Source organism: Schistocerca piceifrons, chromosome 3, assembly GCF_021461385.2.
Source record: "Schistocerca piceifrons isolate TAMUIC-IGC-003096 chromosome 3, iqSchPice1.1, whole genome shotgun sequence".
Classification (NCBI taxonomy): domain Eukaryota; kingdom Metazoa; phylum Arthropoda; class Insecta; order Orthoptera; family Acrididae; genus Schistocerca; species Schistocerca piceifrons.
The window spans coordinates 620,047,414-620,072,683 of NC_060140.1; the positions used below are offsets into that span (position 1 = coordinate 620,047,414).

A 25,270-nucleotide genomic window follows, 5' to 3' on the forward strand; every position below is an offset into this window, starting at 1 on the left:
CCCGATTCTATGTATAATGGAGAGGGTTTCCAATTGAAGCATCGATCTTACAATCAAGGGAAGTCAGCCAGAACCAAGAGGTTGAAGTTATTTTTAATTGTGTATTGGACGATACATAAAACGATAGTATAAATGTCCAGCGTATGCATGTGTATCGTTAAGTTCGTTCCAAAAAGTAAAGATGGCGACTTCTTGAACACGTGCAGCGTACCTTGCTTTTTCAGCGTATAAACTATACGTATATAATTCAGGAGAACCAAGAGTTGGGGGCAGTGAGAATATTAAGCTAAATACTAAACTCTCATTTGCACCACGCGACAGATGACAAGGAGGAAAATACAACTAAAATAGGAACAAGTACATGGAAATTATATTTCAACATTCAGTTCTGTGTACTGGCTAGGATACGTACTTCAGTGATTTTGTCGTTAGAAAATCCTCTGGAGAAATAAAAGTCGTGTATCTTCTCATTTATGAGGTCAGCTTGCGGCAACAGGTGGTATGGCACAGAAATTGGCAACAACCTTTTGCTGTTCTCTTTCAGTTCGCTTAGCATCGTCTTGTTCGCAATAATTGCTAGAAAGAGAAACATGGTGAAGTAATAATTAATTATTTCGTAACAATTTATAAATATGTTAATAGATTATGGCGTCTTCGTACAACAAAACATTTAATACTGGAAAGCAAATAAACTGTTTTTTTTTTCTTTCACTAATATGTTAAAAGAGAAAGCGTTGTTCTCAGGGATGTGATTCATCTAATGCAACTAAATGGAAGGTTGCTTCTATTATGCCACGCGCGTTTCGTTTCTTTCTATTTGTGAAACATCTTCAGTGACGTTTTGTGATCTTATTTAGTGCAAATGTGCTGTCTTGGAGTTTTACATACGTTAGTTGGTCTGCGTAATTTGGATGTCCGATTTTCGTCGTTTTTCCGTCATATTTCGGATTAACACCTCACGTTCATTGTTCACCGAAACGCTGTCAACAATAAAAGTGAACTGCCAAGGCGAAATGTGCTCGGGAAACGCTGAAAACAGGACATCCTTGTTACGCAGACTAACTAAATACATCTCCATCTTGGAGTAATGAGATCATTAATGATCTCTGGAGATGGTTCACGAATAAAAAGAACCGAAACGCACGTGACACAATAGAAATAGCCGTTTATTGACTTGCATTAGATGAACCAAGTCTTCAAGAATTAGAAACAACTATGAAACAATGGAAAACATAAGAAATTACCAAACTACGTTTTGCCAATGAATGACACAAACACATTAAAAAAAGTCCGCTTTCATAACTAATAATCTGCCTTGACTGTTTTTATATTATTTGAACTTCAAAATTTTATGCTTTTCGTCTCAAAACGATCTTCAGAATCTCTTGAAAACATTAAAATGAGAGGTAATCTTACGGTGCGCAAAATGTTACATACTTAGAAATAAAAGAAAGATATACCATCTAACAGACAATTTCAGTGTACAGGAGTACTGTTAACAAGGTACTGGTTAGTGACATTGACTGCCTTAAATAAAATCAACTTTGAAAGTAGGGTGGCAGTACTGAAATTACCCCTTCGAACATGGCATCTAAAAGTTTTAAAATTAGACATAGAGTCAGTCCTATAAAATGAAGAAAATCTACAAAGGGAGTAAAATGTATTACGGAGTAATGTGGCATTGAAATCGCTTTAAAATATGACACATCATTATAAAAACAAGCTAAAGATTTCTTTATACTTATGTGAAAGCTAGATTTACGTAACGTATGGATGATACAACACAATGATGAGTTTATTATTACAATACATAGCAAGAGGTTTAAAACATTAAAACTAAATGGAATTGTAGGACACTGGTAGCATCTCTGGAACCACTACAGATTCCCTCTTTCTTGGTCCGCCGGCCGCGGTGGTCTCGCGGTTCTAGGCGCGCAGTCCGGAACGGCGCGACTGCTACGGTCGCAGGTTCGAATCCTGCCTCGGGCATGGATGTGTGTGATGTCCTTAGGTTAGTTAGGTTTAAGTAGTTCTAAGTTCTAGGGGACTGATGACCACAGCTGTTAAGTCCCATAGTACTCAGAGCCACTTGAACCATTTTTTTTTCTTGGTCCGCTCGCGAATGGCGCGTGGGAGGAAAGACCGTCGGTAAGCCCCTCTATTGGCTCTAATTTCTCCAACTTTTACGCCGTGGTCATTTCGCGAAATGTATGTCGGTGGAAGTAATATGTTGTCTGACTCTACTCGGAAGCTGTTCACTCGAAATTTGAATAACAAACCTGTCCGTGATGCACAACGCCCCTCTTGTAACGTCTGTCAGTGGAGTTTGTTGAACATCTCTGTAACGCTCTCGCGCCGACTAAACAATCCCGTGATGAAACGCGCCGCTCTTCGGTGTATTTTCTCTATCTCTGCTATCAGTCCTACATGCTAGGGGTCTCATATTGATGAAAAATCGATCGAATAAGCTGTTTTGAGCTACGTCCTTGGTGGATGGGTTACATTTTCTGAAGGTTCTTCCTCTGAATCTCAGTCTGTCACCTGCTTTTCCTACTAGTTGTTTTGTGTGGTCATTCCACTTAATTTCACTCTGGATATTTACTCCTAGATACTTTATGGTAGATACTGTCACCAGGTATTTGTTAGCAGTAGGGTAATTGTACAGTAGTAGATTCTTTTTCCTAGGTTGCGCTATATCTTACGTTTATTTACAATCAGGTTCAACTACCAGAACCTGCACCATTCATCAAATCTTCTGTAGCTCATTCAGCAACTCGATACTGTCTTCTGGCGTTGCTACCTCCTTATAGACAATCGCATCGTCTCCGACGCATTCTGGTATATCATTTATATACACTGCAAACAGTAACGGGTTATATCACACTTCCTCGGGGTACTGCGGAAACTGCCTTTACAGCTGTCGATTTTTATTTCGCTAACATTGGGTTGCACGTCTATCTTCTTAGTATAAGCACTACTGACTCGGGTCGAACAGCAGTATTCAGCAACGGAGTATGATAGGGCTAAGACTGTGGATCTTTAATATGAGCATTAGCTCCCCATTAGGTACCAGCAAGTTTTTGAAGAATGTTGCTTCTCGTTTTGTCTTTAGTAGCTCCATTTGTTCGATGACTTCTCACATAGCCAACACATACTATTATCTTAAAGGTGGGGATATCTGTACCTGGTAGACGTTGGTTCCTAACACTCCACGTTGTCTCGTAGGTGATATGGTTCGCAGAACACTATCGATCATCCCGTATGGCTCGGCGGGCGAGACGTGACATTCGTTCTTCAAACACTTGCGGTCGTCAGTGCGGGATTTATGCTTGAGAGAACATTGCCTCTACGACATTGAGTAACCAGTGTAGGGAATACGAATTATGTTGCTGTCGCTAATTCCCTCTGATTCATGAATCTTGCACCGATTATCATCTCATGTTCAAAGTCGATTAACTCGTGACATGTTTCTACGTTCAGTACACATCTGCCTGTAACAGACTGCTTATGCACAGTGTCTGCACTCACGCTACAGCCGCACCTGGCCGCAACATTCGGACGCCATAAATGGTCACATCTTCAAATCGGGACAGCAGTTTTGGGAGAAGATCTTCCATCTGGACGCCCTTGAGGAACAGACGGCTCCTATGTCAGCTCTTGCTGACGATGGACGGACCTGCTACCTTTTGCTCCCGTGTGAACTTGTACTTTACCGAGCAGTTAGGCCACTGTATTCGTTATAAACGTAGAACTTCAGTTTTCCGGCTGGGAGTTTTCGTGTATTACGTAGCATACAGTGATTTTGAGAGCACTTTTCTTCATATATTCTCAGGTTGAGACGATTTTGAATTTCACTGTTCTGACAGGGAATTCATGGCTCTCGTCTGTTGTTTGCACAAAAAAATACAAGACAGTGTTCAGATTTAATAGTTTGTTGACCTCAGTCTGCTGTACAAGGTCTTGTAGTTTAGTACTCAGAATATTCCGAAGTGCTGCAGCTTTGCCGGTGGCGCAGATTTCTTTCAGAATCGTCCGTTTCAGCACCATGCTGCATTCATGGTGATACTGCGATCGTTCCGGCATTGTAGGGCTGTAAAAGTAAATTTTTGCGATCACTATTAACGTATTTTTTATCTCCCCTGAGGCATCATACAAACTGTTTGGAAGTAGTTTCTTCAAGAGAATCGTACCGACGTGTTGTCAGTCATTCCGCGTTTTATTCCACAGATCCTGTACTCAGAACTGGGCGGAATTAGAGGGGTGATTGCTAGTATTAATTTAGAGTGCCTTTTATTTTGTTTTATGTATCCACTGGACGATTATGTCATTACACATTAAATGTGTACGCAATTGCGAATATGGGCTACCACCAGCTGTAGAATGGACTGACAACAACGAAACATTGTGTCGGGCTGGGATTCGAACCCGTATTTCCCGCTTATCGCGAGCGGTCGCCTTACCATTTGACTGTGCGTGCACTACTGCCGGCCAGACCCAAACTTTCATTCGTCGTCAAACATGTGTCTGTAACTTGTATTCGTACACACATTACATATATTCCCATACAGGTGAGACACTTTATTCGAAAGTCACTTGCCCTGTGTTAGCAGATGAATACGATTTTATGTGCCTGTATTATTCCGAATCACGATGCAAAGTTCCTTTCGACACGCAGAAAGTCGCTTGCCTGGTGTCGGCGGGTAAATTCGATGTTCTGTTCCTGCGTTATTCCGAATTACGATGGAAAGTTCCTTTAGATATGCACTAAAGTCCAGAGGAACTTTGCACGGTAATTAATAAAAGAGGCACTGCAATATTGTAAGTATTCACGGACACCGGCCAAGAGACTTTCAAGTAAAATGTCTCACCAGTGTGGGAATATACATAATGGATGTACGAGAACAAGCTGTCGATGCATGGTTGACGACATATGGAAGTTTTGATCTGGCCATACGTCATGCACTTATAGCCATATGGTAAGGCGACCGCACGTGATAAGCGGGAAATCCGGGTTCGAGTCCGGCTCCGGCACAAATTTTCAGTGTCGTCATTCCAATCTACAGCTGACGGTTGTCCATATTCGCAACTGCGAATACATTCAATGTATTTCATAACGGCTGTAGTCACCGCAGTGCTTGTTCCTTTGGACATGCATGCTTATCCAAGGAACGTTGCATCGTAATGCGCAATACCATAGGCACTGCAACATCTAATTATGTCGTCGTTTCATCTTTCTTTACAAGGGTTCTGAGTTAAAATAAATTTGTATAGTGCAGAACTGCATTTACTCATTCAATACTTTCCCTTGACTATTGATTTTATTGCTTTATATTTTTCTTTTCGTCCTTTTTTAATTAATAATGTTCAGATCCAGTAGTTAATTCTGATGAGATTGGGAACGAAAATATAGTCAGAATATCCCAGAAAATAACTGATCCATGGGATGTGCTCTTGTTGTAGGATATTCAGTGTGATGTAGCTATTTGCAGTTGTCAGTTACGTATTATTTCCCCTCACTACCTCCAGCGGGTATCTAAAAATGACAGGGCCATTCATCATTCGATTTACTCACAATCCATAATGTGTACTCATTAGACTGTTCATTCCGCTCTACAGATCATGTAATTATTCTTCACTTTCACTCAGGATAGCAATGTCATCAGCGAATCGCGTCATCGATATCCTTTTACCTTGAATTTTAATTCCGCCCCCGAACCTCTCTTTTATTTCCATCATTGCTTCCTCGATGTACTGATTGAACAGTAGGGGCGAAAGGCTACATCCTTGTCTTACACCCTTTACAATACGAGCACTTCGTTCTTGGTCGTCCACTTTTATTACTCCCTCTTAGCTGTTGTACACATTGTAAATGACTCGTTTCTCGCTATAACTTACCCCCGCTTTTCTCGGAATTTAGAATATCTTGCCCCATTTTACATTGTCGAGTGCTTTTTCCAGGTCGACAAATCCTATGAACGAGTCTCGATCTTTCTTTAGTCTTACTTCCCTTATTAAGCGCAACGTCAGGATTGCCTCTCTTGTGCCTCTACCTTTCCTGAAGGCAAACTGATCGCCATCCAGCCCATTCTCAATTGTCTTTTCCATTCTTCTGTAAGCAACTTGGATGCATGAGCTGTTAAGCTGATTCTGTTTTAATTCTTGCACTTGTCAGTTCTTGCCGTTTTCGGAATTGTGTGGATGATATTTCTCCGAAAGTCAGATGGTATGTCGCCAGACACATACATTCTACACACCAACGTGAATAGTCATTTTGTTGCCACTTCCCCCAGTGATTTTAGAAATTCTGATGGAATGTAATTTAACCCTTCTGCCTTATTTGATCTTAAGTCCTCCAAAGCTCTTTTAAATTCTGATTCTAATACCGGATACCCTATCTCTTCTAAATCGACTCCTGTTTGCTCTTCTAACACATCATGAAAATCTTCCCCGTCATAAAAGCTTTCATTGTATTCTTTCCACCTATCCACTCTCTCCTCTCCATTTAACAGTGGAATTCCCGTTGCACTCTTAATGTTATCACCCTTGCTTTTAATGTCACCGAATGTTGTTTTGACTTTCCTGTATGCTGAGCTGTCCTTCCGACGATTATTTCTTTTTCAGTGTCTTCACATTTTTCCTGCAGCCATTTTATCTTAGCTTCCGTGCACTTCCTATTTATTTAATTCATAAGCGACTTGTATTTCTCTATTCCTGAGCTTCCCTGAACATTTTTGTACTTCCTCCTTTCATCGATCAATTGTAGTATTTCATCTGTTACCCACGGTTTCTTCACAGTTACCTACTTTGTACCTATGTTTTACTTCCCAACTTCTGTGATGGCCCTTTTCAGAGATGTCCATTCCTTTTCTACTGTACTGCCTACTGAGCTATTCCTTATTGCTGTATCTATAGCCTTAGAGAACTTCAACCGTATCTCGTCATTCCTTAGTACTTCGTACCCCACTTCTTTGCGTATCAATTCTTCCTGACTAATGTCTTCAACTTCAGCATACTCGTCATCACTACTATATTGCGATCTGAGTCTACGTCTGCTCCCGTGTACGCCTTACAATCCAGTAACTGATTTCGGAATCTCTGTCTGAGCATGATGTAATCTAACTGAGATCTTCCCATATCACCCGGCGTTTCCGGAGTATACCTCCTCCTCTTGTGATTCTTGAACAGAGTATTCGCTATTACTAGCTGAAACTTGTTACAGGACTCAATTAGTCTTTCTCCTCTCTCATTTCTTGTCCCAAGCCATATTCTTCTGTAACCTTTTCTTCTACTCCTTCCCTACAACTGCATTCCAGTCCCCCATGACTATTAGATTTTCATATCACTTTACATACTGTATTAACCTTTCAATAGGAGCTGTAGAGGGTAAACTCTGTAGAGGAAGACAGAGATTGGAATACATCCAGCAAAGAATTGAGGAGGCTGGTTGCAAGTGCACTTGAGATTAAAGGGTTCGCAAAGGAGACGAATTCGTGACGGACCATATCAAAACAGATACGACAGGAAGTATAGATAACATGCTTTTTGAATTTCTTATGTCATTTGCGGGAAGTGGCAACCAAACAACTGTTCAAGTTGTATATAATCTATGAGACTGAAGGCATATCACCGGACTCTCGGAAGAACGTTATCCACGCAATCCCGAAGAAAACAATGGCAGATAAACATAAACGCGAGACTTTTTCTGGATCCACAAAACCTACTGATATTTCTTAAAGTTTGCCTTCGTTATCAAACGCTACATCAAAACTGCCTCTCTGATTCCCTTAATTTCCCTAAAGCCCAACAGTCACCTAACACATCCTCAGTTTTCGTTTCCTTTCTTCTGATTCTGTACTCGTCAACAACTTTCATGGCTCACTGTAGTCAGACTCTAGGAGTTGTACCATGAAAACATAAAGACGCTGTAAGAGGTATGCGCTGCCTGCGATATGTAAGGTATAAGAGAATCTCAGGCCAAAGAGCAGTGTTGTATGCAGTAGGAACTGTGTAGCAGTAGGTTGTTGCTAGCGGGCAGTCTGGTGTATCGTGTTGGTTGGGCCGGTCACGGTGCAGCGATGGCGGAGCCTGAGCGTTATAGTATAAGGTAAAAGCAGCCTCGCGCATATCTAGTAATGTTACGTGAGCTCCCATGTAAATCTTTTAAAAATGTCCTAATAATAATCTTTGTGATATAAAGTAATTTTTAACAAGCATTCATTTCAGTTTAAAGAATTTACTAATTTCTTCAATCCATGATCATTCCTATTGTTGCAAAAGAAAAATCAGTTGCTTCCTTTCATAAATGACAAATCTATAGGCCAGCATTACACAGAGGTGTGCCGGAAAAAGCTATTGTAAGAGCAGGTAGTTGGCGACTTTATTGAGGTAAGAATTTTTGCTCTTTATTCAGAATGATCTTACAGGGACATGACGCAGCACTGCTGTCGCCCAAAATTTACCAGGTTACTGAATTTTTTTTTATTACGAGGTTTAGGAATTTTTCTGTTTCGAGCTCACATTAAATGAGAAAAGAATTTTGTGGGTACATTAAATGGGAAACAAATTTTGTGTGGAGGTTAAATGTGAATGAATTTCTGTAGGGAGGTTATAAATGGGAACCAATTTTGTTCTGAGGTTACACGAAAATTAGAATCATTAACCAAATAATATTTATTTATTTTAATTTTTTTGTGGGTAGGTTACACTTGGCGACAACCGGCCAGGATCGTATTTCTTTGTGAACCTCTGAGAAGTAGTCATATATCTGCTCTTATTTATTTAAATGTAGTTTGCATCTGGCACAACGCATTTACTAACTTGTCACTTTTTCTTTCACAGATCATCGGCAATTTATTGCTCTTTGTTGTAATTGTTTGTTCCATTTCGCTTTGTCTTTGTTTCATTTGTGCTTAATTTTGATTTGTGAAAAATGCCGCGAAAAACTCTTAACAGTACATCGCGATGTGCAATGAGTGAAATAGCCGACTCAAATAATTTGACCGATAATAATTGCGACACACAGTGTAATAGTGATAATCGTCTAATTACAGATAATCAGTGCCTACCGATCACTAGTATTGAGTTAAATCCTAATGATGGGCAAACAAATTCAATTATGTCCACAGTAAATTTAACAATTGATGACGCGGCACGATCCGATACAATGAACGCTGCTCAGTTTGACACACCCAGTTTGCAAAATTTGCATAGTGAACAGATAAATTTTTCTCACGAAGATGAACAATGTAGTCAAAATACGTCAGATTTATTTGATTCCGAGGTGGTGACCAACAGTGCACATCCAATTGGCGAACCTTTTCAAGAATCAGAAAATGACCAAATGGTTACACAAAACGTGACAATTGCAGGTACGCCATTAAACAGCACAGAGAATAGAGTAGGTAATATTGGCAGGGATCAAGTTATGGCATTATTGCTACAAATTAATGAAAATAATGAAAATCTCAAACAACAAATTAATGAAAATAATGAAAATCTCAAACAACAACTTAATGAAAAACTAGACAATAATTCCAAACAGTCGAATGATAACCGAGATAACAACTTCGAACAACTTAATGAAAATCTTAAACAATTGAATGAAAAATACGACAACCTTAATGAATCGAACAAACAACTTAGTGAACAGATTACAGCCGTTGCCGTGCAATGTCATGATACTAAAGAACAATTACGTGAGGAAATTAAGGCTTGTGCTAGGAACAGTAGTGAAGAAATTAGATCTGTGGCACAAGAATTAAATAATACACATGCAGCCACAACTAAATTACTTAGAGAGGAAATTAGTGCAGTCGCTAAACAATGTTCTGAAAACGCAACACAGTTATGCGACGAGTTTAAATTAATGTCAGCAGAACATTCACGCACACTGGATGCGAAAGTAGACGTGAAATTTGACCAACAAAACAGCCAAATTGACGAACGTTTTAATCACCACCTACAAAACAGTGTAACGCGTTACCGTAAATTTATACAGGAACAGAATAAAGTAAAGCAATAAGTCATGGAAACAATTACTGCACAGAGACAGGAAGATAAGCGTAAATTGTTTACGAATGCAAAAACATACGTAGACAACAATATTGCTACAGTATCAGACGAAATTAATGCTATCAAACAGTTGAACACCGAATTGCATGATGAAATCTCTGATCTTAAAACAAAAACAGACACACACACAGTAGACTTTCAGACAGTGACCGACAGACTTGAACAATTAGAACTAATACAGGATCCCGATGCCATCAAAGCAGACGTTGAGAAATTAAACAAAACCACACGTAAAATACAAGAACAAATTAATGCTTGCGATACTAAAAACGATGATCAGGTAAAAATACTGACTGAAAAATATGATGAATTGGCCAGTCGTATTGATGTTATCGAAAGTAATAATGACACCAAATCAGACGATACGTCACCAGTTTCGTTTAATCAAACACCTGAATTCCAAAATTTACAGCAGACGATCAGTGAGATAGATTCGTCCAACAATACATTACGTAGAAAATTGTCGACTTTACAGCAAGAAGTGACACAGATGAAAAATGTTTCAGCCTCTAACACGGCACAGCATACGCCACATTCCGAACATTTATCACACTCACATAGCATGTATAATTTAGGTAATTTACAGAGAGTATGTGAGTTCGATTCCGAACAGTCACAGACCAACAGACTAGGATACAATCATGAACCTGTTCAGACATTCAGAGACGAAAATTTTGATTACAAGCACTTTCTATCCGTGAGAAAATTTAAAGTATTTAAAAATGACAGAACACAGATTCACCCCTTGGATTGGATACAACAATTTAGCTTTGCTTTTCCGCCGGCTTGGCCCATAACACACAAACTTGAACTTATTTTCAGTTTCTTGGAAGGCGAACCGGCAACTCATATGAAACCGATCGCGAGACAATGCTAGTCGGTAGAAGCATTTCAGAATGCTTTTCTGTCAGCGTACTGGTCGAAGACGACACAGCGCGGAATCAAGGATCAATTAATTAGTTTACCGAATTATGAGAACTCAAATTTTTCCACTGTCACGCAATTTTTTGAACACATGGTCCAACAAAACCAGTACTTAAGTGAGCCATACAGCGAATCTGCACTTATTCAATTATGTATTTCTAAATTACCACGATCTTTAAGAGTATCACTTTTAACGGGTCAGCAGAAAGAAAATATTTCGGCATTCAGAGATCTGTTACAGCTTTTGGAAGTTCAGCAATCAGATTATTCCTTCATAAACAAAAATTTCTCATATCATAACCATGGACAACCAACATACAGTAATTACGATCAGACACGCTATTTCAATAGCAAATGTAATAGACGCTCCAGGAACGACAACCACCAGAATTTTAATAACAGACAAAATTTTTATTATCAGTATCGTCAAAATTATCAGCAACAGGAACCACATTTTGGTAACAATAGAGGTTTTTCCCCACAACAACAACAACAACAAAACCAGCCGGTTAGCATACCTAACCAACAATGTAATGAGCAAGGTCAAGCAAGCTTTAATGTTTCGCCGCCTACACGTATAGCGTCGGTTCAACCAAATAATAACGCACAGCAGCAAGGAAATCACTACGTACAGAAGACACATTATTTCAACTCGTATCGCAACGCGCCGTATAACTACGTACAGAAAACACACCATTTCAATTCATATCGCAATGCACCGTATAGAAATGACTATCTTGAAAGACGTAAAAGTAATGAGCACAATTTTCAGCGTGCGTTTAATAACAGTCGGTCTTACCAGCAGCAAAGTAATTCACAACAACAGATTGTTATGAATGAACCAGACAGTCGGTATCATCCCGAACCTAATACGTCAGGAAGAAATAACAGAACAGTACAAATAGTCGAGATGACACAGCATCCTCCCGCAATTACCAGCACGTCAGAAAGAATTTGACTAGATACAGTACAGGTTGCATCTTCCTGCAACGCAAGCAATACTTTTGACACGCAGAATCTTGTTCACGAAAATGTTATTACTTTTGACGACATCCCAGACACTCTTTTGCAGGAAAAACCAGTTATTCAAAAAACCATTTCACACCCTGTCATTGAAGTAAAGATAGTATCATCCAAATTTTCAGCAGTAATCGATTCTGGATCACCTATGTCAGTTATAAATGAGGAAACTTTCAACGAATGTAACAAAGAGAATACCTATCCTACGTTACCATTAGGTAAAACTAAAGTAAAAGGAGCAGTATCTGGTAATGGAGTAGATGTAAAATTACAGACACATTTATCATTTTGTATTGCAGGTCATACATTTCACTCAAATTTTGAGATTGTTCCCTTATTGACAACAGACGTTATTTTAGGTACGAATTTTCTGGTACAACACGACGCAATTATTGACTTTCAAAATTCCTATTTACTGTTAAAGGATGAAAATGTACAACTGGCTTTAGAATTTCAGCACTCTTTATCTGCAGAAGAACAAACAATTAATCGTACAGATGTCATTTCCGCATCACGTAACATAGACTGTCATTTGACATTGTTCACAGATACGTACGTACACAACTATAATTCTCCAGACGAAGGCGATTATGACGTTATACAGATGATTACTGATAAAATTAAACAGAGCAGTGCAAATACAGACGACGAACGTTCAGAGCTACGCAAAATTCTTTTACAGCAAGCTCCAGTTTTTGACAATGTTCCTGGTACTATGACCGGATTTATGTATGAATTTCAAGTTAAACAGCACGACACGTTTAAAGCCAAACATTATCCCATTCCGTATATTCACAGAGAACAAGTTATGAAAGAATTGCAAGCTATGCTTGACCAAGGAATTATTGAACCGGCAGTTAGTCCGTACATAAACCCGCTCCATATTGTTAAGAAAAAGGAAGGTTCACTTCGCCTCGTACTTGATTCGCGTCACATCAACGACATTATTATTAATGAAACAGATCGCCCTCAAACACTAGAAGAACTTCTACAGAAATTTCATGGTACTGCTATTTATTCCACGTTAGATTTGAAATCGGGATTTGGGCAAATTCAGCTCCATCCGAACTGTAGAAAGTACACAGCTTTTCTCTGATTCGGTGACTGTTATCAATTTTGTAAATTACCGTTCGGTTTAACTATTTCTTCAGCAGCATTTATTCGCGGTTTGAATAGTATACTTCCGACAGAACTTAAAGACAGAATTACAACGTATGTAGACGACATTCTTATTGCAGAAGTTAACTGGTCTGAACACAATTTGATTCTTGAACAACTGTTACGAACTTTTCGTGCACAAGGACTCACAGTTAATCTCAGTAAATCGAACGTTGGCAAAACTTCTATAAAATTTCTTGGACATGTAATTTCAGCAGAAGGCATTGCGCCTGACCCGGAAAAACTTCAAGCTTTACGTGACATTACTGTTCCTACGACGAGGAAACAACTACGCAGCTTTTAGGGTTTAATTAACTTTTTTCCTAAATTTATTCATTACTCTGCTTTAGACACCCCTAGATAATGTCAACTGACGGGTAAAAACACTATTTGGTCCTGGGATAGCCAAGCACATTCTGAATTTGTGAATCTGAAAGAAGCTTTGTTGAATGCACCACTTTTATCACATCCAGATCTTACTAGAAATTTTTCCATTGCCACCGACAGTTCTAACACCGCTTTAGGCGTACACATGTTTCAGGAAATTGAAGAAGATGGCACTACAGTAATTAAAAACATCGCCTTTGTGAGTCGCATTCTGTCACCTGTTGAACGCAATTATTCTGTTACAGAACTTGAAACATTATGTGTTGTATGGGCATTTACGAGGTTTAGGCATTTTCTTTATGGAAGACACACTACCGTTTACACAGATCATAGAGCTATACAGTTTTTACTTTCCGCTAAATTTACACACGACAGATTAAGCAGATGGAAACTTTATTTACAGGAATTTAATTTTACAATTGTTCACATTCCCGGTACTCAAAATATTGCAGCAGACGCACTATCCCGTTCTCTCAGCAACAATCAGCAAGACATCGCAACCAACTTCTGCAAAGCAAATTTCAGCGTCATGTATATTCAACAAGTTGCATTTGAAAATTTCATTTCGTCGTCATTATGAGACATAGCACAAGAGCAGAGTAAAGACAACGTATGGAAAGAAATTAAACACCTTTTGCAAGATAGGAATAATGTTACCATCAGAAACCATTACACTGGACGCAATAATATTCTGTTTCGCCGCTCTCACCCTGACAGCAACAATTGGTTACTATGTATTCCTGACGAGCTTGTTAACAAATTAATTTGGTATACTCATTTAAGTTACGCACATTATGGAGCCAGAAAATGTTTCTTATACTGAGACAGAACTGTTATTTTGCCAACATGGAGAAACGTATTCGACGAGTTTTAGCGTCATGTAAAATCTGCCAGAAAGCCAAGTCAGACACGACTTCAAATATTCCTCCGTTACATCCCATTGTACCTGTTAAATTGAGACACATGGCCGCTGTAGACATTTTTGGTCCGATTCCCAGAACTAATAGAGGTTTTTGCTACATCTTTGTCGCAGTTGAACTCACTTCAAAATTTGTGACCTTCACTCCGTTACGCAAAGCTACTGCTAAATCTGTTTCGAAAGCATTTGTAAAACATTTTCTATTTCATGTAGGGAATGTATTGAAAGTAATTTCCGACAATGGATCACAATTTCGATCTGCTATATGGACACGTATGTTACGAACAAGAAACATTTCTCCGATCTATATATCCACGTATCACGCTTCTTCGAAACCTTGTGAACGACTAGTGAAAGAAATTGTTAAACTATGTAGAATATACTGCTATAAAAACATATTGATTGGGATACACACATACTGTCATTCCAGGATGTAATTAACTCCATACCAAATGAATCTACTGTGTTATCTCCGACTGTTATACTGAAAAATGTTGTATCACCTAACAAAATTAAAGAATTAGTATCCTTTCCTACATCTCGTCGACTACGACACCATGAAATAATTGACATTGCGCTGAACAACATCAAACGTGCCGCAGAGCGCCGGAGAAGACAGCAAAAACAGGTTTGTACATATCGTGACTTTCACGTTGGACAGAAGATATTAGTACGTACACACTATTTATCCAACAGAGGAAAGAGCTTCTATACGTAGGTCCATATCGAATTCGCAGCATTCCTCACCCCAATGTAGTACACGTCGAAACTTTGAGAACCAGAAAAAGCAAAGGCAATCACCATGTCTCCAATATTAACCCTTTATTGAATGAACATACTTTATGATTTATCACACTGTAATGCCATTTCCTGATTTTTATATGACCACTTAAGCAATTATATTTATGTGACAACTTACTGATGATTATCATATTTTTTCTTGCCAAGTGCCCGGCAAGGTAAGGTTAGCATGTCGCTTTTCTTCTTGTTACACATCAGACCGTGCACATTTTTCCAGATAAACTTACATATTTTATGACCAATTATGCAATTCTATCTATTGACATATTAATTTTATCAAATTCTTTCTCCATTAAAGTCTTCAACTCTCGCCTCTATCAACTACACAACATACAAGCTGAACAAAAAGAAAGTCATTTCTTGTCGTTATATATCAGACCGTGCACAGTTTCCATTTTTCATGTATGTATGATTGTTTTCCTGTTGGTTTGTATGCACTATGAAATGTTTAAGATGTAACAAACACCAGTTGACTTTAACATTTTGCCTTATGATATCTCAACATCGTGACTATTTTACATTTTTTTTGCTACTACATTATGATACTCTGTGTACATTTTTGCACCTGAACACTGTCTATGTTTTTTACATAATACGTTTTCTGTCATGCTATGCTGTATGCTTAATTATATCACTAGAAACAAGTTTTTATTTAATGGATATATGATTTAAATTCAAGGTATTAATGCCTATACATCATTTTCAGAAAGCAATAACGTGTAAAAGAAATAAATTAAACAAACCAAAGTGGATTACTATGAAATGGGAATTTGACCTTCGGAATGAACGAAAGAAAATGCAATACCTAGTGGTGAAGAGTAAATGGATCAGAATTAACAAGCATTAACAAGAATATACTATACACATCGTATGATAGCAGTCTTAACTAATTTTTTCTTTCAGAATACGAGGCGATTGATGCAGGCTGTCAGACAGAACTACACATCTTAGTTTTAGTGATGAAATGTGCTAGAAATAAGAAACTCTATACTATGAATATTTGTAGGAAGTAAATGGTAATATGAATAATGAATAATGAAGTGTCTTTTTCGCAGATGATGATGAATGGTGATGTATAGTTTTATGAAGAATATGCTAATATGAATAATGAAGTTTTTCTTTGCAGGTGATGCTAGTAATGAAGTTATGGTGATATGAATAATGAAGTTCTTCTTTGCAGGTGATGATAGTGATAAATTTTATATGGCCACTTAACGCACCACTTTTAAGTTTTTCTTTGCAGATGAGAATAATGATGAAGTTTATATATTTACTGTTAGTTAAGAAATGCTGTGTAGTTATTTAAGTATTTGTTGCAGTTCGTTTTGACAGTATGTCTCATGTCGCATGGTATAATGACTGAATGTTTTGGAAAGGACAGCTTGAGTACATACATATTGAGTACACGTTTCATTACCTGTTAATTCGAAGTTCACTACTTTTCAGCATAATATGCGATTCTTCTTTCAGCTGAATAATCCATTTTGTATTTTTTCCAGGAGAAGCTATTCATGAAATTAATGTGCTATAAGCAGTTAGTTATTAAACCTGTTGTAGTACATGCATTTTTTTTACCATTTGTGTGTGTCATTCATGAATGTGATCACATATACTCTACTTGTTTTATAACTTTGCTACAGCTGACTCATGACGAATGACGTTATTAATCCTTATTTGCAGCAATAAGTTAAAAGCAAATATTTTCATGCCCCAGTAATTAATTATCGATCCCAACGCAATGCATTACTAGCACAAAAAATATAGACCTTGAATAATAGTTACAGTGTGTTTCATTTTAAATATGTCTTATGTCACTGGAATGATGAGTTCTGAGTAATACTGAATGATGTTTTCTAACCACAGACCTTGAGTAGTAGTTATAGTGTGTTGCATTTTTAAATATGTCCTATGTCGCTTGAATGATGAGTTCTGAGTAACACTGAATGATGTTTTGTAATAATGCATAAATACTATGCCAATAATTTCTGTAAATAATATTTTTGTTATAGTCTATAAATGCTATGCCAATAATTAACTCTTGTTTTGAATGATGACTTCTGAACAATGCATAAAAATGTTTAGTAACTGGCCAATGAGTGCCAATGTTCACTGTAATCAGATGACTTATGAATAATATTCTGTAATACTTCATACACAGTACAGAAATGTTTAGTAACTAGGCTATGAGTGCCACCAATTACTGAAATCGGTTGATAGACTAGTGTAATTCTGAATGATGACTAGCATAAGACTTAATGTCCTTCACCTTCTGACCTAATTACCAGAAATTACTACAATATCCATTTGTCCTGTCCATCCTTATGATCATGGAGCACCATATTTGGTTTTTGCACTGATCCTACGTTGGTGAAAGAGTGTGGTGTTGACACATCTTGCTGTCCACCACCTTGAACGATGGAGATGTTATTATGGTCCCACTGTTTGGTGTACCTAATGTACTACCAAAATGATAACATTAAATATTAATACGACATTTCAGTGTCTTGGCTACACTGATAAATACTTCAGGAAGAGAACTTCAGATAGTCTCACTTGGTGTTGTGCTTCAGTAGAAAGATATGGACTTTCAGTGCAGCTACGTGCAACCTACTGTGCTACAACCATGATGCAATCCTTCCCATTCCTTTCCTAGTTCTTGTAAAATGGTAAAGACTTATACAGTGCGTTTAAATTCTTGTAAAATGATAAAGACATATACAGTGCATGTGCACTTCATCTCATTTGTTAGCAAGATCAGTTGTCCTAAAAATGCTAAAGACTTCTACAGTGCGGGTGCACTTTATTTCACTCCATGGTATGTTATCTAAAAATGCTAAAGACTTCTACAGTGCGTGTGCACGTTATTTCACTCCATGATACGTTATGTAAAAATGCTAAAGACTTCTACAGTGCGTGTGCACTTTATTTCACTCCATGATATGTTATGTAAAAATGCTAAAGACTTCTACAGTGCGTGTGTGCTTTATTTCACTCCTTGATATGTTTATTAGTTGTAAAAAAGGTAGAGATATCTTCAATCCATGATCATTCCTATTGTTGCAAAAGAAAAATCAGTTGCTTCCTTTCATAAATGACAAATCTATAGGCCAGCATTGCACAGAGCTGTGCCGGAAAAAGCTATTGTAAGAGCAGTTGTTGGCGACTTTATTGAGGTAAGAATTTTTGCTTTTTATTCAGAATGATCTCACAGGGCCATGACGCAGCACTGCTGTCGTCCAAAATTTACCAGGTTACTGATTTTTTTTTATTATGAGGTTTAGGAATTTTTCTGTTCCGAGCTTACATTAAATGAGAAAAGAATTTTGTGGGTACATTAAATTTTGTGTGGAGGTTAAGTGTGAATGAATTTCTGAATGGAGGTTATAAATGGGAACCAATTTTGTTCTGAGGCTACACAAAAATTAGAATCATTAATCAAATAATATTTATTTATTTTAATTTTTTTGTGGGGAGGTTACAACGCTTTCTCTTTTGCCTCTGATGATATTCGTGGAAACTCGTAATGTCGATTTTAAAAACCACGTAAAGGAATCTGCACAGTACTTACTCCCAGAAACAAACTATTTTCACTGTTTGGACCTCAACGAAACTGAACTTTAACATCGACTTGCATATTTTCTCCTCTAGTATTGTAGATCTTTCATTTCCAGCCTTAAATATCTCAGTACTTAAAGTAAACTTTACACATTCCATCGCAGGTCATCAGAATCATTACTGCTATAGTATGAAGTAAAGAAGCCTTACGTGCTGAATGGAAGTATCCTTCTTCTATTGTGACTCCAGTTAGCCACGGTACGGCTGTATGGGGCTCCATGTCTCCCGGATGTTTAGGCAGAAATGAATCTTCCCCCTCGCCTTCTATTGCTGCTCGGAATGGTATTAGAGGACAGATGAACCACTCCTGGAATAGAAATAGACCATAATCATCACTTCATCATAACAACTAGTCACACATGTCATGTATCATTTGAACTGTAATAGTAACTGGAACAATCAGATGCTGACTTGTTTTATTTTGTAAACGGTTCATAAAGGAACGAGAGTCACCTATTGTCTTTCTTACGATCTCACTGCTTTACCAGAAGTGTCGGAGTTACAAAGTACCTTAAATAAAATAAATTAACAGAGGAATGAGAGTATTAATTCCAAGTTTAATTTTTTGTTGTATCGCACAAAAATGTATTGTTTACGTCGCATTAGTTTTGTATACCTTCATCATAAGTCTTTATTGATGTGAAATATGCTTTAATAAAGAGTTAATGAAAACATTATGTTGCATGACGCTTTTCACCAATGCGATCTTAAAGCTTGTTCTTCTCACTTCGTGTCTAATATAACTCCACCTATTCCAAAATGAGATCACCGTGTGTTCATATAAAAAAAATTACGTTATTAGAACTACATCCCAAGTAATTAGAGCAGTGAGGTGTATCACTAAAACCTTACCAAAAACAGACTAGTATCGCGAGACACGGAACTTATTTGATGTATCGCATCTGAATGAAACTTTAATTAATTAATGAATACCAAAAGGCTCATAGCTGGATGCAAGTCTTTCCGTTTGACTCCACTTTTGTGGCATGCGTGTGAGTTTCGCTGTTCATTTATTTAATCTAAAATTGAGAATGAGCATGCGTGGTCTAGGGGTCGCCGGCACGGTATCTCAGCGCGTTCCATCTGAGGATTAACTGCCCTCGAAAAAAAAAAGCGTCTTTGACGAGCACCCAAAACGCTGTAAGTCCCGCCACCACTTAAATTTTTGCAAAAGCCATAAGCAATGGCAGCTGAAGACTTCCGGCATAAGAAATCACTCGCATTCAGCCAACGGCCTTGTCAAAGAGGGCGGACAGAGGTTCAGGGCACTCTCCCTTCCTTTGGGTGGGAAATTGTCCCTAAAGGCAGAAAATTCAATAGTGATCAAAGGGGTGAGGATGCAGAAGGCAACTTGAATCACTGCATTAGAGAAACATAATGTGTACACACAGGACATGTGGCCCATAATTGTTAATCTCTCCAAATCAAAGATTCCGGAATAGTCCCCCATTCAGACCTCCACGAGGGGACTGCCAAGGGTAAGGTGAGGTGACCATGTGAAAAAGAATGATCAACGAAAGGATAACGTTCTACGAATCGGAGCGTAGAACATCAGGAGCTTGAACGTGGTAGGGAGGCTAGAAAATCTGAAAAGCGAAATGTAAGGATCAGTCTACATATAGTGGGGGTCAGTGAAGTGAAATGGAAAGAAGATAAGGATTTCTGGTCAGATGAGTGTAGGATAATATAATGGAGTGTCTTTATAATCAAAATGGCGTAATGAATGATTGCCTATACTAGTAGAGGTTGGAAAGCCAGTGGAGATGAAACGGCAGGCAGAACTCGAGACCTGGGTGGAAAAAGCCCGCACATGTGTGTTGGTCCTGCCTGACACAGGAAGTAGCGAGAGAGACAGTCTGGACACATGGGCGCGGAAACACAATACAGTGGCGGCTGGCCAGTGTTGTAGATAGGCCGGAAGGATAACCGGGAACTCTACAAATCTTGAACGCAGCTGAGAGGAACGAGTAAGTGTCACCTCAGAAATCATACGGGCTGGGTTATTTCCAAGGATTTTTACTCAGAAGCGTATCATTGTATAAGTATTTCCTCGCAAACTTTCGGCACTGGACGATAAAAGACTAAAATATGGTAGGTAGGCTTTCTCAAGAATCTGTGGAGAGGGAGAATATTCCAGGGTTTCGTGCAGATGATTCGCCTTCTGCAGTTACGAGGAAGGGGATCCGAGTCTTGCTGGGAAGCCAGCGTTGGAGAGGAAGAGGTCTTTTGAGCGCCCGTGTGTGACAGTCGCTATCAGCTTTGTTGGTACGGACGGACTTGGTATCTTTGTGCTCACGAGTGTTATAGTTAGATAGGTTAGGCACTGTACTGTTGCGAAATTATACTATTCTGGACTTCACCTCCGGGTTGGAAGTCGTCGTTGAGCACGCAGCGTTCAGTGATTGAGAGCACTCCTTCTGCCTATACATACGTTGAGACCTTATTTGAACTCCGTCCTTGTGGCTGGGAGTTCGCATTTCTCGTTTGTAGAACACAGAGAAGAGAAAGTGTTAGAGTATGCTAGTCAGAGGACCGTCTTCTGCCGTCCTAGTGTTTGAAAGAGTTTTATTCTGTGGCGGAAGTTCTTCCATCGTCGCACACGTGTACGAGAACCATTACTCCGACGCACCAGACGCATTACATACGGTTGCTTCAGCTTATCAGGGCTGTAAAGCTAAACAGCTGTGATCACGCTAGTTTATTTCCACTGAGGTTCCACACCACTGCAGATCATCTTTGAAAGTAGTGTCTTCTAGTGTTTGGTACGTAGATGATGTCAGTCATTTCGCGTTATTTATGTTAGATCGCGTGGCTATAAAAAGGGGCAGAGTTGGGCAATTGATCAGCAATTTTTAGTCAGGGAATATAGAAAATTGTATTATAAAGGGTTTTTTTAATCTACAATAAATGTATAATGAGAAACAACGTTTATCATTTAGTAGTATTAGTTGCCCTAATCATTCATTTATGTTTAGGTTGTAATTTATATGTTAAAGAGCATTAAGAGATCCTAAGATCTGCTTCAGGGGGTAGTCGGACAGGACCAAATGATAACTTTAGTGTTCAATATTTTCCATTGCGCACATGCATTTTACACCCTCCTGGAGTAGCATCTTGGAAGTGGTTTGAGGAGCATTACAGTGAACTCACGTTGATGCATCGACGACCAAATTCGCACGATGTAAAGCCTATGGAACCGATTTACGCGAATAACATGACCTTTGACTTAGACATGTAATTCCACGTACCTCAACAAACCTACGATCAAACTGTCGGGTCCTTGATACACAAAGCCAGTGATGTATTTCGTTCCAAACACGGACAAAGAAGTTATTAAGCAGTTGTTTGGCTCAGACGAGTTGTTCTGTAGGGTGTTCCATTTATCTGACAACTGCCTGTGCGGCGCAATATATGCCAGGCAGCGAGCGCTCCGTTGCCCGGCGATCAGAAGCCGTGTCGCCCGTCTACTGCGGTGCTATAACATGACTGCCTTTAAAATATAACCAAATAAATTTTGTACTGACCCATGTCGCACAAGGAGATGCTGGAACTGCCTGCCATTATTTTCCACCCATTTCTGACATCTACTCAAGAAATTATTCATCACATGACGTAATTCTCTCTGAGATACTGAATTAACTGATTCACGGATATTATCCTTCAGTTCCTCTATTGTGTGTGGGTTCTTCAGTACAACCCACAAATAAAAATCGCACGGAGCTAAATCCGGACTTCTAGCTGGCCAGATATAATTAGTAATCATTCTTTCATCGAACATATCGTGAACTACGTGCACGAAACTTTGGGCGTTAAGAGCCCTTGAGGAATCCTGTTGAAAAAAAAATAAAAAGCTTCGTTCTCCTTCCCTCTATCAAAAAAAAGTCGCAAAAACTTTTACACATATCTTTCAGTTGTAACTGAACCTGGGCCTATTATTCTGTCACCACTAACTGCGCACCACACCCCTATTTTCTGAAGATGAGGGGGTTCATCCTGAAGAACAATAGGTCTATCAGCGCTGCAATGTCGACGATTTTGGGAACTAACATACCCATGTAAATGGAACCAAGCCTCGTCTGAAAACAGAATGAGATAAGGATCCATTTCACCGTCACGCAGTTGTTGTAAAACCCATTCACAAAACTTAACCTTGTGCGCAGGACCACCAGATCGAAGTTCTTGTGCTAGTGATACTTCTACATCTACATCTACATGACTACTCTGCAATTCACATTTAAGTGCTTGGCAGAGGGTTCGTCGAACCACAATCATACTATCTCTCTACCATTCCACTCCCGAACAGCGCGCGGGAGAAACGAACACCTAAACCTTTCTGTTCGAGCTCTGATTTCTCTTATTTTATTTTGATGATCATTCCTACCTATGTAGGTTGGCCTCAACAAAATATTTTCGCATTCGGAAGAGAAAGTTGGTGACTGAAATTTCGTAAGTAGATCTCGCCGCGACGAAAAACGTCTTTGCTTTAATGACTTCCATCCCAATTCGCGTATCATATCTGCCACACTCTCTCCTCTACTACGTGATAATACAAAACGAGTTGCCTTTTTTTGCACCCTTTCGATGTCCTCCGACAATCCCACCTGGTAAGGATCCCACACCGCGCAGCAATATTCTAATAGAGGACGAACGAATGTAGTGTAAGCTGTCTCTTTAGTGGACTTGTTGCAACTTCTAAGTGTCCTGCCAATGAAACGCAACCTTTGGCTCGCCTTCCCCACAATATTATCTATGTGGTCTTTCCAACTGAAATTGTTCGTAATTTTAACACCCAGGTACTTAGCTGAATTGACAGCCTTGAGAATTGTACTATTTATCGAGTAATCGAATTCCAACTGATTTCTTTTGGAACTCATGTGGATCACCTCACACTTTTCGTTATTTAGCGTCAACTGCCACCTGCCACACCATAAGCAATCTTTTCTAAATCGCTTTGCAACTGATACTGGTCTTCGGATGACCTTACTAGACGGTAAATTACAGCATCATCTGCGAACAACCTAAGAGAACTGCTCAGATTGTCACCCAGGTCATTTATATAGATCAGGAACAGCAGAGGTTCAAATGGTTCAAATGGCTCTGAGCACTATGGGACTTAACATCTGTGGTCATCAGTCCCCTAGAACTTAGAACTACTTAAGCCTAACTAACCTAAGGACATCACACACATCCATGCCCGAGGCAGGATTCGAACCTGCGACCGTAGCAGTCGTGCGGTTCCGGACTGAGCGCCTGAACCGCTAGACCACCGCGGCCGGCACAGCAGAGTTCCCAGGACGCTTCCCTGGGGAACACCTGATATCACTTCAGTTTTACTCGATGATTTGCCGTCTATTACTACGAACTGCGACCTTCCTGACAGGAAATCACGAATCCAGTCGCACAACTGAGACGATACCCCATAGGCCCGCAGCTTGATTAGAAGTCGCTTGTGAGGAACGGTGTCAAAAGCTTTCCGGAAATCTAGAAATACGGAATCAACTTGAGATCCCCTGTCGATAACGGCCATTACTTCGTGCGAATAAAGAGCTAGCTGCGTTGCACAAGAACGATGTTTTCTGAAACCATGCTGATTACGTATAAATAGATCGTTCCCTTCGAGGTGATTCATAATGTTTGAATACAGTATATGCTCCAAAACCCTACTGCAAACCGACGTCAATGATATAGGTCTGTAGTTAGATGGATTACTCCTACTACCCTTCTTAAACACTGGTGCGACCTGCGCAATTTTCCAATCTGTAGGTACAGATCTATCGGTGAGCGAACGGTTGTATATGAGTGCTAAGTAGGGAGCTATTGTATCAGCGTAATCTGAAAGGAACCTAATCGGTATACAATCTGGACCTGAAGACTTGCCCGTATCAAGCGATTTGAGTTGCTTCGCAACCCCTAAGGTATCTACTTCTAAGAAACTCATGCTAGCAGCTGTTCGTGTTTCAAATTCTGGAATATTCCATTCATCTTCCCTGGTGAAGGAATTTCGGAAAACTGCGTTCAATAACTCCGCTTTAGCGGCACAGCCGTCGGTAACAGTACCATCGGCACTGCGCAGCGAAGGTATGACTGCGTCTTGCCGCTTGTGTACTTTACATACGACCAGAATTTCTTCGGATTTTCTACAAAATTTCGAGACAATGTTTCGTTGTGTAACCTATTAAAGGCATCTCGCATTGAAGTCTGTGCCAAATTTCGCGCGTCTGTAAATTTTAGCCAATCTTCGGGATTTCGCGTTCTTCTGAACTTCGCATGCTTTTTCCGTTGCCTCTGCAACAGCGTTCGGACCTGTTTTGTGTACCATGGGGGATCAGTTCCATCTCTTAACAATTTATGATGTATGAATCTCTCAATTGCTGT

At 39.2% G+C, this 25,270-nt stretch overlaps 1 protein-coding gene across 1 annotated transcript in view; it reads right to left on the bottom strand.

Moving 5' to 3' along the window:
• The window catches only part of LOC124788900 (juvenile hormone esterase-like), a 151,073-nt gene that overhangs the window by 35,653 nt on the left and 90,150 nt on the right, over positions 1-25,270 (bottom strand). The window contains exons 6-7 of the mRNA XM_047256182.1: positions 19,046-19,202; positions 413-576 (exon numbers count right to left, since the gene is read on the bottom strand). Of these exons, the coding sequence (XP_047112138.1) occupies positions 413-576; positions 19,046-19,202 (321 nt within the window). The remainder of the gene's footprint in view (positions 1-412; positions 577-19,045; positions 19,203-25,270) is intronic.